Source organism: Phaseolus vulgaris, chromosome 9, assembly GCF_051622355.1.
Source record: "Phaseolus vulgaris cultivar YP4 chromosome 9, ASM5162235v1, whole genome shotgun sequence".
Classification (NCBI taxonomy): Eukaryota; Viridiplantae; Streptophyta; class Magnoliopsida; order Fabales; family Fabaceae; genus Phaseolus; species Phaseolus vulgaris.
The window spans coordinates 27,306,484-27,320,434 of record NC_143506.1 but is presented as its reverse complement, the minus strand read 5'-3'; the positions used below and the strand labels follow the sequence as shown (position 1 = coordinate 27,320,434).

At 33.0% G+C, this 13,951-nt stretch overlaps 2 protein-coding genes across 2 annotated transcripts; one reads left to right on the top strand and one right to left on the bottom strand.

Moving 5' to 3' along the window:
• The first annotated feature begins 4,001 nt into the window (after nt 1-4,001).
• LOC137822018 (B3 domain-containing protein Os01g0905400) lies at nt 4,002-7,921 on the top strand. Its single transcript, XM_068626893.2, has 6 exons — nt 4,002-4,251; nt 5,306-6,086; nt 6,442-6,513; nt 6,683-6,742; nt 6,847-6,962; nt 7,428-7,921. Exons 1-6 carry the CDS (start codon nt 4,117-4,119, stop codon nt 7,692-7,694), a joined length of 1,431 nt encoding a protein of 476 aa, XP_068482994.1. The 5' UTR covers nt 4,002-4,116; the 3' UTR covers nt 7,695-7,921.
• Nucleotides 7,922-11,600: 3,679 nt separating this feature from the next.
• AZG2 (Xanthine/uracil permease family protein) lies at nt 11,601-13,749 on the bottom strand. The gene is made up of 2 exons (XM_068626892.2): nt 12,603-13,749; nt 11,601-12,456 (listed from the first exon to the last, which is right to left on the bottom strand). The coding sequence occupies exons 1-2, from the start codon at nt 13,580-13,582 to the stop codon at nt 11,826-11,828; spliced, it is 1,611 nt and encodes a 536-aa protein (XP_068482993.1). The 5' UTR covers nt 13,583-13,749; the 3' UTR covers nt 11,601-11,825.
• Between the last annotated feature and the right edge of the window lie 202 nt (nt 13,750-13,951).

Genomic DNA, 13,951 nt, shown 5'->3' with positions numbered 1-13,951 from the left:
TGAGGATAACCAATGAAGATGCATTGTCAGGCGCGCGGATCAAATTTTTGCATAGGTGAAACAACAGTTGCGTAACAAAGGCAACCAAAAGTTTGTTTTTAGGTGAGAAAGTGAAGGTGGTTGATTATATAGTAGCTCAAAAGGTGATTTATTTTTCAGTAAAGGTGATAGCAAGCGATTAATGATATATGTGGCGGTTAAAACGCATTCTCCCCAAAATTCTAATGGTAAATTGGACTGAAATAGGAGGACTCGTGTTGTGTTTAAAACGTGTATATGTTTGCGTTCTACTACTCCATTTTGTTGAGGAGGAGTGTAGACGCAAGTGCGTTGACATTCAATACCTTTTTTGAGAAAAAAAATCATACATTGAAATAAATTCCAATCCGTTGTCAACGCTGATGGTTTTAATAGATGTCTGAAATTGATTTTGTGCGAATGTAATGAATGACTCTAAGAGATGTTGGGTTTCAGATTTGTGATTCATAAGAAATAGCCAAGTACATCTAGTATAGTCATCGACTATAGTGAGAAAAGAACGTTTTCCAAAATGAGTTGGTGTTTTATGAGGACCCCAAATGTCACAATGCAATAGATTAAATGGAGAATGAGATTTTATTGTGCTTAAAGGAAAGGGTAGCTTTGGGACAAATACTACAATTATTATGAATGAGAATGAGATTTTTACTGATTGGGATAGGTAGTAAGGAAGATACAAGTTGTAGACACGCCTGAGAAGGATGTCCAAGGCGTTTGTGCAAAAAATCAGGGTCGGTCGATATTTGAGATGCGTGGGCTTGGTTTGGAAGAGGGGACATGTAGTATAAGTTTGCGTGTTGTTTACCCGAGCCAATTATCCTCCCCGTAGGCAAGTCCTGTTAAAATGCAACCATGTGGAGTAAAAACGACACAACAATTTAGTGAACTGGTTATCTTACTAATGGACATGAGATTTAAATTAAAAGAAGGAACACAAAGAACATCTTTAAGAGTGATTTTGTCATTGAATTTAATTGTGCCTGTAGATGAGACGGGCGCAATTGAGCATGTGGGCAGATTAACATTTGAAATAAATGATGATGAAGTGTGTGTGAAAAATTGTGAATCAGATGAAATGTGATCGGTTGCTCCACTATCCAAAATTCATGGTTTCGTAAAAGCAGAATTAGAAGAGGATTTATGAGCAAGCAGACTTGCAAAGCTAACAAACGTGTCAGTTTTACCGTTATTGTTGAGCGAGTAAATAGCCTTTGCCAATTGCTGAATTTGCTCGGCACTGAAGCCTTGTACGAGGTTTCTATCGGACTCGTTACTGATGTCTTCTTTGCTAGACATGATTTCTTTTATTTAGGGGATAAAAATGGAGAGACTGTCAGGGCACCAAGATTGGTGCTCTGATACCATATAAGAAAATGATAAAAAATGGTAAGAAGAAGAAATGTTTCTTATTCTCTTATGTGTATGGTTACATCACTTCATGTATAGGAAATATATAGGGGTTTCTCTCTCCAAATTACAATCTAATTAGGTAGGGATACTAATCATGAGATTCAATAATTATTAAATTAATTGCATATAATTGGATACAATATCGTACAATATCATACAATATTGCATACAATAATTGCATATAATTTGATAATTATTATTTCCTTAATAAGGAATTAATTAAATATGAGGATTATTATGTTGTTTAATTTGGATAGATATGTTTAGGACAAAAGGTGGTGGTAGACAAAGACATACTATTTGTTGGAGAAACTCATTTCTAGTTTCTAATGTTGGTGGTGCTAATTTAATGAAGGGATTTGAAGAAGCAGGTTTTATGGGGAAGAGTTTCCATGTGGACCAGGGGATACATCACTCATGGCGAGCTATGGTGATCATGTTGTGAAGAGACTATGGCATGGTAAGAAACAAAGTTTTGTTAATTGTGATATTGATTTTGTTGTAAGAAATTATTTTTTCTTGTTTCAAAAGATACTTATACTTTTGTAGGAACATTAGAATTTGGAGTTGGTATTTCATGATCATAAGTTGAATTTGGGATCCCATATAAGAGGATTGAGACCTTGCTTAAAATTTTGGGTTATTTCCCCTTTGTAGCCTCGTTTATGATACATTGACAAATGGTTGTCCTCTACCTCCATCTAAAGGTGACACAGGGTTGTTTCCCCTTTGCACATGCATATGAAAGTGTGGAAACTTACATGGAATGATATTGTTTTATATTAGACCCTTACATACTTCATATGGTGGAGAAAGATTGACCAATGTGGTACCACATCATTATCGTCATAATCCATATCATAGAGACACAAAAGGAACATCACAACAGGAGCATGCTTGTTCACTAAGTTATTATTGTATGTTTAAATGTTGTTTTTAATATATGCATTACCAGATTTTCTTTGAATGAGTATATGATATATTTATATGGATTGCTCAAACACGTTAAAGGATGATTGATTGTGTGCATATATTTAATGGAACCTTGCATGGGAAGAAACTCATAATGCACTTTAGCAAGCTCGTAAAGCGATGAAAGAAGGGGAATGTATATTAGACAACCACACATTGTACGAGGGAGGTGACATGGGTCGAGTAACTATTTCATTATATTTTTTTAGTTACGTTTAGCATATCTTTATTGTGTATCAATTTTACGTATTATGTATTCATTTCACCCAACTTGTTATGTACTTATTTTAAGTAATGTGAGAATCATTCTATTACTTAATGCAATTGTTCATAGTTAGTACACTAAATTAACAATTGAGTATAATTGTATGGCATCAAAGTGAAACCACTAACACAATCTAACTAATATACAATATACATGTTAATTATTTTCAAGACTAACAATATACATTTAACTCCTAATAGCTATGAAAATACTTGCATCCAACTAATGTATAATGATGACCAAAACTTAGCCTCAAGATCACAATAAGTGATGACTCATTAAACTTACTTTAGTGGATATACATGTCATGCTCCAACAACATCATTAATTGTTGCATTTCAATTCTCGATCCTCTTTGTAATCTCTTATTTTGTAATCTCTTATGTGCATACTGACATTTTACATTTGTTTTATAATGGTTACATCATTCTCATTATTCTCCTTCAAAAGTTTAACAAATCTCAAATCACAATTACAAATCCAAGTTTTTAATATTACCCAACAAACTCATTCAAGTAAGTCACCCTTGTGTCCTAAATACTTACACAAATACATTATACCAAAATACATGCCTTTTGTCACATTTGTTATATAAATAATAATATATTTTACTTACCTCTTTCTTTGTCAAAGTTCCTACACTCTTTTCTTCCACCAATTCATCTTTTGTTGTTTCAAATTTCACAATATGGTGCATTTCATCCATGTGAGATAACATATGAACTATATATGATATTTTTTACTCTAAAATTTGAATTCTACTTTTTAAAAGAACAATCAACATTATACCACATATAACCTCAATATATACTTCTAAAATACACATTTTGGAAGTCAAAATTATATTTCGATTATAAAATTCGAGATATAATTTTGAACACCAAAATTTATCATTTTTTTTATGAAGTTACTTTTAACTTATAAATCACAAGATATGATGAACATAAACACTCTACACTAAACAAGTAGAATTGCTTGAAACCAAAAACAACAAAAATGTAGAAGTGAAACATTTACTTCAAACTTCACAATACAATGATTTTCACTTGAACTGTACGTTGTGTCAAGATGTAGCTCTTTAAACCTTCTATGAAATCTCTAGACAAGAACACAAACCACCAACATCTCTGTTTACATGAACTTTCATTACCATTTAATAGAAGAAAGGCAAAGTGAAAATTTAGAAATTTATGGGGTGGAGGAGAAAATCATGGGTGCAAAAAGCAATCCCTGACGTCAACTGCTGATTGGCTTGCAGTGCATGCACGCTCTCTCTCTCACTTCAATGGCTTATAATACTCTCCTAGCATCACTTGTGCTTCCCCTGCGAATGAAAGGAAAAACCAAAAGTTTTAACTTGGGGTTTTTGTTTTTGTGCGTTGTGAAGGAGAGAAATTTGAACCATTGAGTAGATTTAGAAGAGAAGAAAAATGGGTGGCGAGGAACAAGGAGTTTCTGTTTGTGCTGCCTGCTTCCACAACTGTCTATTGTTCCACCCAACCAAACCAACTTCACCAACCTCTTTCTTCAAGTTCATCACTAGACAAGATTATTTAACAACTTTGGTTGGTATTCTTCTACATTTTACTTTCCCTTTTCAAACATCCACACCATCTCTTATTCATCATTATTCTCATCTTTGCATTCTCCACCAAGCTGCTTTCTTTCTTGTTTAATCTAATCAGCCTTCTCTTATTTAAAGGAAAAATATTTGCTTTTTGGGTAAATCGCCTTTGATCTCATTGCTGTTTCTTATATGCTATATTTCTAAATTGCATTGTGCTTTGAGTTCCAATAAATTGTTTGTTCGCTTGATTCCCTCTCTAAGTTGGGGATTCTCTTCATATATTGAAATCTCAAAACTGTTTCTTTTTTCAGGGATGAGGCACGTTGCAACCAAAGTGCAAAGTGCAGTTTCATTTATATTTGGCTTTTCAGTGTCACATGATTTGATTGAAACTTTAAAACTTGAGAGTTGAGACAAACACTAGGGTGCTTGCATTATTATGACATTAGTACTAGAGGAGGAGTTGAACCCAAAGAAATCTATTCACTGGGTGGGAGAGCCCCATGATTTATGCTACCATTAAGCTTCTTATTCAACTCAACCTTAGACTTATAACACATACGCCTATATATTTAACCTAATAAAGTATTGCATGTAGCACATGCATACACACACATATATATTACTTGATAAAGTGTTGCTTCTGATCTATTATATTTATACTGACTCTTCAAAATGTTCCAAAATTTCTGACCCGGAGCATTCTTATCATAGCTTAGGAAATAAGTTTAGACAAAAATATTGATCCCTTCTGACCAACTAAGATTTTGGTTTGAACTCTTCCCAATATATACCCGATCTTGATTTCTATTGCGCTTATCTTTTCTGCTTCTGTAACAATATACAAGTGATTGTTTTCTTTAATGGCGCTTAGTACAACAAACATTCATTCATATTATATTGTTACCTGAAGCAGATATCACAACACAGCCTGCATTTATCTTTGGTCCATCCAACTATTTTCATACTACTCTTTTTTGGTGTATTTATCTTTGTATTGACCATGAGTTCTGATCTTGTATATTATTGCTCAACATCTTATTAAACTGCAGTGTATTCCTCCTGCTTTTAGTAGTATTGTGGCCAACATGGTTAACAAGAAAATCAATCTCAATGATTCAAGTGGGCAGCAGTGGAAGGTTAAAGTATCAGAAGTTAATGGTTCTTTTGTTTTTGGGGAGGGATGGAGTAGTTTCTCATTGGGTCTTGGGCTTAAAGTTGGATATCTTTTGGTATTCAATTACATTAAAGATTTGCACTTTGATGTCAAGATCTATGATACTTCTGCCTGTGAAAAGCTTGGTTTTTCTAAAAAAAGAGATCAGAAGAAAAGAAGTAGGGGCAAAATTGTCTCACCAGTTAGAGATGGTATCTTGGTCAGACAAGAACCCAATGCGCCAAAAATGAAAAGGCAGTGCAGCGAGGTTGACTTAGATTTACCACAAAACTCTAAAGAGAGTGGCCAACTTATGCACATATCAGATCACTGTGAAGACCCATGTTATTCAAAAAGACAAGAATTTGACCAGAGCCATGGTGATGATGGGACCATGAAAATTGAGAACGGAGATTTAAATGTTTCTAATGTTGATTATGAATCCAATATATTTGAAAAGGATGCAATGACATGCAGTAAAGATACTATGTTTGAAGGGAAATTCAGTACGGAAGTTGCCTTGGATATATCTGAACTCGAAAAATCTGGAAGAAGTGTTTCTCTAGGTGAGGCAGAGACAAGTACATATGGCAAGACTTCTAATTTGAAATTTGAAGAGAACAAAGCCATCTTGTCCAACATGGAAGCTCAAGAGTGCCAATTTTCCAAGGGCTTAGGTACTAAAGTTAACAGAGTAGCTTCATTTTCATTTCTAGAGACTTTTGTTATAGGATCAGATACATACTGTCCTATTAAAATTTATTTGTCTTACACACTTTTAGTGCTTCAGGCTTCTAGGTTTTCTCTTGTAATGCATGCCATGATTTCCTACATTCGTGTACTTTGCATTGCCTTATTTTCGGAGAGCTGATCATTCTGCAATATCTATAAAGGAACATAAAAACAGAAGTTCAATGGGATCTCAAATCTCATAGATGCTTATATTCAAAATGGTGCATCAGAGTTTATAAATGTTTTCTCAAACAAGCCCTATAATTTACCGAGGTTATTAATCAGTTATTATGATTACAGGTGAAATGAAGAAATTGCCTGAGGACATGACTCCCAACTTGGACAGTTCCATGGATGAATTGAATTTAACAGGTGTTTTCTTTTGTTACCGCTGTTGAAATTTGTCATCACTTCAAATCTTGTCACATGCTTACATGTACTTGTCTGCATTGATGTACATGGACAGGTTCTAAGTTTATATGTATTTCCTCCTAAGAACCCCTTTATTTACCTGAATTAATCGATTCTATTATGATTACAGGTGAAGTGTCTAAACAGTTGAAGAAAGAGCTTGTAACTCTCGTTGAATTGGAAGCAACAGGTGTTGAATCCACCCCTAAATCACTTTTTTGTGTGAATGTTCTTCTCTGTACTTACGTGCAGTACCAGATTTGACTCATGGACAATTTTTCTGTGTAATTGTAGGGTTGCCCACTGAAATTAAGGGACTGTTGGACTCTGACATATTTAATGAAGATAATGCGAGACACTCTAAAACTACACACCTCTCCTGTGTGGTTCCTCATGATAATGTTTGCCTTGTACAGTATTAACTGTCCCTGATAGACCCTGTCTCCATTTATTGTTATACAGTTTATGTTGTAAATTGATTTTGCGTTACAAACTGGGATTATGTTTATTTACCACAAAACTTAACTATACTTTCTTCAATCAAAATTAGAGTTTCATCTTGATAGCCTGTGCTAACCTTTTATGCCAACTTTTATTGTGTGGACTAACCAGATGAAATTCTAATTTTGATTGGAGATCAACACTGAAAGCCTATGATACTAACTCTAAGTTCTATCATTATGGTTACAGTTCCTTAATGACATGATAGCTACACTACACACTTGCCTAGAGCCATTCCATTTTGTATTTTGAATTTTGAATGCCAAATTGACTATATTCATTTAGCTTATAACTTTTTATGGCACGCTGTTTTTATGCGTGCTTGCTCATTCTCGTATCTTTGTTTGAGCACTTGTACTTATTATTTGCTGCAGAAACTGCCCAAATGCCTGCCTATGATTCGCAGGGTAAAAGTAGATCAGCTAAGGAAGATGGTAGTATTTCTTCGGGATCCACTGAGGAGATTGTGGCCGGTCTTTTACCATGAAAAACCGCATTTACAATTACTGGCACATGGATGGTTAGATTTTTGCAGAGCTAATAACATTCAAGCGAAAGATGAGTGTATTTTTGAGGCTGAGGTTGATCCTGAGTGCAAGTCTAAACATATATTATCAGTTCATATAGTCCACAACAAGTGATGTTAGCTGGTACTACAGATTGTGTCAGTGTTTTTTGGGTACATCCTAGACTCCTGTGCCACAATGACTTCTTCTTTCAATGAAAATCTTGCCATCTATTTTGCAATTTTTGTTTTTGATGTAATGGAATCAATCAGTAACATTTTCTGGTTTATGATCCAACTAGTGGCAGTTCCTATCAAATCATGATGCGAATTAGAGGTATTTGTTTCACTCTCAGTTTTTCTTGAAACGCTACTCGCTCATTCTGTCTCCTGATCTCTTCCTTGTGCCAACAATTAGGGGCTTAAATGTGTTTGAAATCACTTTAGATGAACTTAACACCAATCTATTTTTCCTTTCACATTTGTGCATTGTGGAACTTATTGCTTAGAAGACTACATTTGGTCTTCTAAAATGTATAAATCTTAACAAGACTAGAACTCAAATTACTATCTTGGATTGTTCAACTTCTAAATTGCACAATTAAAAAAACGCACCTATAAATTCTGAAATAAATCAATGATCTTTCTGAAATAATTTGATGTTTACTCTGGAAACTATAATTCGGTAACACAATTCAAAATCCTAAATCTGATTAAGTTAAAAAAAATACTGATCTTACCTTAATGCAACGACAAAATGTTTCTAAAATAGATAGCAAAAACTACCAGAAAACACAAATATAGGTGGGAAGAAAAAAACGAGAACTTAAACCACTAGAATAGTGCATGCAAATAGAGTTAATGGAGAAGAAGGAAAGCCGAAACCTATTTTTTAATTTTAAAACCTTAAAGAGTAATTTTGATTTTTTGGTGCTTCTTCCCGCTTCCCGTTTGCACCTCATCAAATAAGTGAAATGACCAAAAAAACTCCATCCAATTCAGTCTTATTCTGAAAAATTCTTTCTGAAATACATTCCGAAACATATTATATATGTTTTGGAAATCTTATTTCGGAAAAAAAAAATTAAAAATATTTTTCAGAAAATGTTTTCCAGAACACACTTATAAATTCTGGAAAGCGTTCTCTATCATACACTTATAAATTTCAGAAAGGGGTGTCCGGAAAGATTCCAGAAAAGTTAATTCATAAATAATTTTTAAAAAAAAGGTAAAATCATCTTTTAAAATATTGGTAGAGTGCAGGAAAAAGTTTAATGGGGTGCAGGAAGAACTTTAATGAGGTGTAGGAAGAACTTGATACAAAGAACTTTGATGGAGTGCAGGAAGAACTTTGATGGGGTGCACAAATAAACATTCTCCTTCTTTTTTTTTCTTAAAATGACCGGGTGCGAGATATTATGGATTGCATAATGCAGAAGCTACTCTCAAGTCTTTTCTTATAATCTGGAATACAATTTCTCTAAAAAGATATTCTGGATTACATAATCGAGAAACTATTTTCAGATTATGTAATCCAAAAACTATTTTCAGATTATGTAATATGGAATACCATTTTTTTAAAATATGTTATAAATTATATAATTTGTAAGTTATTTCTGAATGTAAAATTAGCTTTCAAATTATATAATCCATAATATATATCATTTTTTAAAATTACTTTTGAATTTTATAAATATATGAGAATAAAATATGAAGAATTAAAAGATATTTAAGATGATAGCTAAGGAAGAATAGTCTATGTATATGATAGCATAAGATGATTACAATGTGTAAAATTTATTTGGCATTAGACCACACTTATAATATACTCTCTTTTTCTATCATATAAAACACACATATTTTAATTATGATTTATTTATTTATTTTCTAAATGAGTCAGTATCATACAAATTTTAAATAAATCTTACAAATAAAACATTTTTCTTAAATTTCAGGTTTGCAAGAGTTTGTTTAAATTATATTTTTAATATTTACATTTTGTATCAACATTGTTTAAATATATCCATAAATTATTTAAATATATTCATCAATAAATAAATTATAAATAAAACTAGTTTTTAAAATTAGTGGTCATACGAGTTTATTTAAATTATCCTTTCAATATTTATATTTAGTATTATTCAAATATATATACACTCACTCACACACATAATTTATCATTTTAAAATAATTAATAGTGTATTAATATGGTTAAAATTAAAGAAGGCGATTAGTTATTCAAAATTATTATGTTTTTTTTTTGTTTTCTGGCCAATCACAATAATGTAATATCTATATTAAAATGTTCAAATTAAAAAATAATGTAAGAAGATTAAGAGTGTGTTTGGATTGAGGTGAGGATTTGTGGGAATTTGAGTGAGAGAATATGTGAGGTTGTTTGAATTCACGTATGTTAAAGTAAATTTGTGAGGATGATTTATTGAAATTTGTGAGTTATGTGATGGTTGAGAGAGAATTTTAATTTCATTTAAGGATGTAAAAATGTAAATTTACAAATTTATCCTTATGTTTTAAGATATTTGAATAATGAAATATGAGGTATTTTTTTTTAGATTTCAGTTTCAATTAAAAAATAAGATGATAATATTCATAATTGTAATAATTTTTAGATGGAAAATAATGAAAATATGTAACAATTGTTACATAGAAATAAATTATTGAAATATTCTTAATTTTAAAAAATAAAATATAAAATAATTTTGCATTAAATTTAAATAATAGTAATAATTTTATAATAATTTATGAAAATAATAATAATTATTTTATACATTTCTATTATATATAGTTTTTTATATTATAATTTTATTTTATTATTATGTAATATTTAATAATTTTATTTATATTATTTTAATATTTTTGAAAACTATTTTATTTTTATTATATAATATAATGGAATATGTTGTGTATATATAATAATAATAATAATAAAAATAATTATTATTATTAATTAAAATTAATTATCATCATTAATTAAAATTAATTAAGAATCGATTTTTGCTTCTACGTAGAGCGTATGAAAATTGATTCCACCACAAGTGGAGAATCGATCGTCTTCACACTAACATTTCCTTGAAAATCAATTTACACATAACAAAATCGATTCTCTATTCGTTATAACACCTATGAAAATCGATTCTTCCTTAGTTATAACAATGATGAAAATCGATTTCCCATTTGACAATAATATGAATCAAATCTCTTTCATTATAACAACTATGAAAATTGATTCTCTCTTCACGGTTATGCTTACATAATCGATTTTGTTCAACGACAAATCAAATTTATTTCACTCACCTACAATGTTTTTCTTATGCTTTCTTCTTCCTCTTCCTCAACCTCATAACCTTCAACAAATCTAAGAACCTCCAACATGCACACACATGTGAAAAATAAGGGTATATAGTAACTTTGAATGAATGTATATGTAGACACACTCTCAGCATATGAGGGAAGAAAGAAAAAAAAAGCGCATTCGCTCATTCGTCCGCACACTCTCCTTTACATCAGTTGATCCAAACATTTAAGTCATTAACTCACACATCCTATGTCGATCATCAGATCTAAACAATGCAAGTTTTCATATCTAAATGTTGTTAGTTGAAGAAATTAAAACCACTTAGTATATAAAGAATTTTAAATTTCACTAGCAAAATTTACTTATATGAAAGGTGGTTTAGTTAATTACTCTAATTGTCATATATATAACGCAGAGAAATAATGAGCAAAAAACCCTCCAACAAAAGAACTATGATTTTAAATAAATAATTATAAGGGCGAAATCTACTTTAAAATAATATATATATATATATATATAAAGAGAAATGAAGAATTAAATATACTCTAATTAAAAATAGGAATCTATAAATTTTAGGATAAATATGATTTGATAACCACTTTTTCAAATATATTTACTTTACAACTATTTTTAATAATAAATTATTATATATTAAATAATAAAAATAAAGTATTAAAATAGAATATTATTTTATATAATTATAATATAGTTGTTGAAAAAAATATGGATGTGAAAAGGCGATGAACTAAATTTTAGTCTTGAACTTAAATAAACACAAAATAAAGAACCTGAGGCAGAAGTTCCCAGTGATGAGGCTACTACTACCCTAAAATATATGTAGGATGAGACTCAATACAATTCTTGTTGTGACTTAACCTATATGCTATCTAAAATCTATAAACAAGAACCTCTAAAACTAAGCATAAGTCTATAACCAAAACAATAAGCATCTCATATTATTTCCACTGTTGACTCAACAGCAGTAGCAGAAACTTGGTTTTGTTCCTTGACCACCATTGTCCTCATCTTCCTGAGCCAATTTAGGGTGGTTGTGGCATAGTCATAGAGGCTGAGAGCAATGTAAAGTCCAATCCCACCAATGATCCCATTTGCTATGGAATATGTGAGAGGCATGAGGATCATTGTGGCAAAAGCAGGCACTGCATCCTTTGTGTTGCTCCAATCTATGTCCTTCACCACCTTCATCATCATCACTCCAACCATCACAAGTGAGGGTCCTATAGCCCAAGGAGGAACACTAGACAATAGAGGAGTGAAAAACAGTGACAAGAAGAAAAAGAACCCAACAAAAACTGCAGTTAGTCCAGTGCGACCCCCTTCTCTCAAACCAGCTGATGATTCCACAAATGTTGCTGTGCTTGACACACCCAATGCAGAACCCACAATGGTGCTACCTGCATCAACCAAGTAAGCCACGTACTCACCTTCAAAATGTCCTTTTTCATCCAAAAACCCACCAATCTCTGCCATGGTGTACATAGTGCCAGTGATGGCAAGCACATCAACATAGAACAAAGTAGCCAACGCCACCCAAACTGCCTTTTGGTTAAATTCGCTAAACCTGAGAAGGAAAAAAGAGAGAGAATATGCAAAGGTTTTAAGAAAGAGTAATGCTACCTTTGAAATTGCAATTGTGAACTTAATTTAAAACTTTTAAGTACATTAATAAGGTTGTAAAAGAAAAAGAGAGTGTAGAAAGTAATGAACCTGATCATTCCAGCAGTGGATTGAATCTTGTGAAAACCAGCAACTTGCTTGAAATAGTCATAGCTTGCATTTCCAAGTGGGGTGTCAGGAAAATAAGTAACTTCAGTGTGCCTGAACCAAGACACAAAAGTCACAAAAAGAATGCCATAGATCATGCTCCCTTTGATGTTCTTCATCAGTCCATAACTTGTAATGAGGAAGCCAACAAAGCCCAGCCAGAACTTTGGGCTTTGCAGTTTTCCACCCAAGCAGGCCCCAGTTTCTGGGTCCACAATCTTGCAGGCCGTGATGGTAACCAGACTGGAAGGGTCAGGCCCAATAAGCCCAATACCCAGGCCGGACTGCAGGCCCGTAAAGGCGATGAAAAGCCCAATCCCAGCGGCGCATCCAAGTCTCACTGAATGAGGAATGAGCTTGGCAAGCTTCCCCCTCAACCCAATAGCAGAGATGAAAAGAAAAATACTGGCCTCAACCAAAATCACAGCCAATGCAGTTTCATACGAGATTGGCCCGCTTCCATGATAACCAACTAAATTAAAAGTGAAGTAAGCATTGGGCCCCATGGCCGGAGCCAGACCCAAAGGAAGGTTAGCAAGCAGGCCCATGGCAACAGACCCAACAAGACCAGAAACAGCAGTGGCCACCACCAAGTCACTCTTGGTCTTGGCAAGACAACTCTCATACCCGACGTTGGGCTTCACCTTGCAGTCTGGGCCCGCCGGAGAGGAGCAGTCGGCAACGGTGCATGTGCCGCCGGAGGCAGTCATGATGGTGGCGTTGACGGTGATGATGTAAGCCATGGTGATAAAAGTTGCCATGCCAGCACGAAGCTCCCTTGTGAAGCAACTTTTCCTCTGTTCCAACTTGAAGTACCTCCCCAGAAAGCTCTTGGAAACGGCATCGTTTAAGGCTTTCTCCATCCGGGAGAAGGATTTTGTGAAGCCTCTAAGTTTTGCAGTTCCACAGAGATCTCTTCCCATTTGAAGGTTTTGTGTTTTGGAGTGTGGTGAGGAATGTGAGTGAAGTTTGGGTATTATAGTGATGTTAACGTGTGGAAATAGGGAAATGAAATGGAGAAAAAGAAGAAGAAGAAGAAGAAGAAATTGTGGAGCTTTGTTTGAGGGTTGTTGGTTTCATCATGCCTAGCTTACCTGGCTTCTTCTTATTTATATGCTTCCTTCTTTTGCTTTAAAATATTTGTGCACCATAACAACTCTTTTTTTTTTTCTTTTTTTTTCTATTCTTCTTATCAATTAACAAAACAGAAACGTTTAACAAGCCTCTAACTTACATGCAGAGATGTCATCATTTTGTTCTGTAACTGGCAAAGAGTAAATGAATAATTGTAT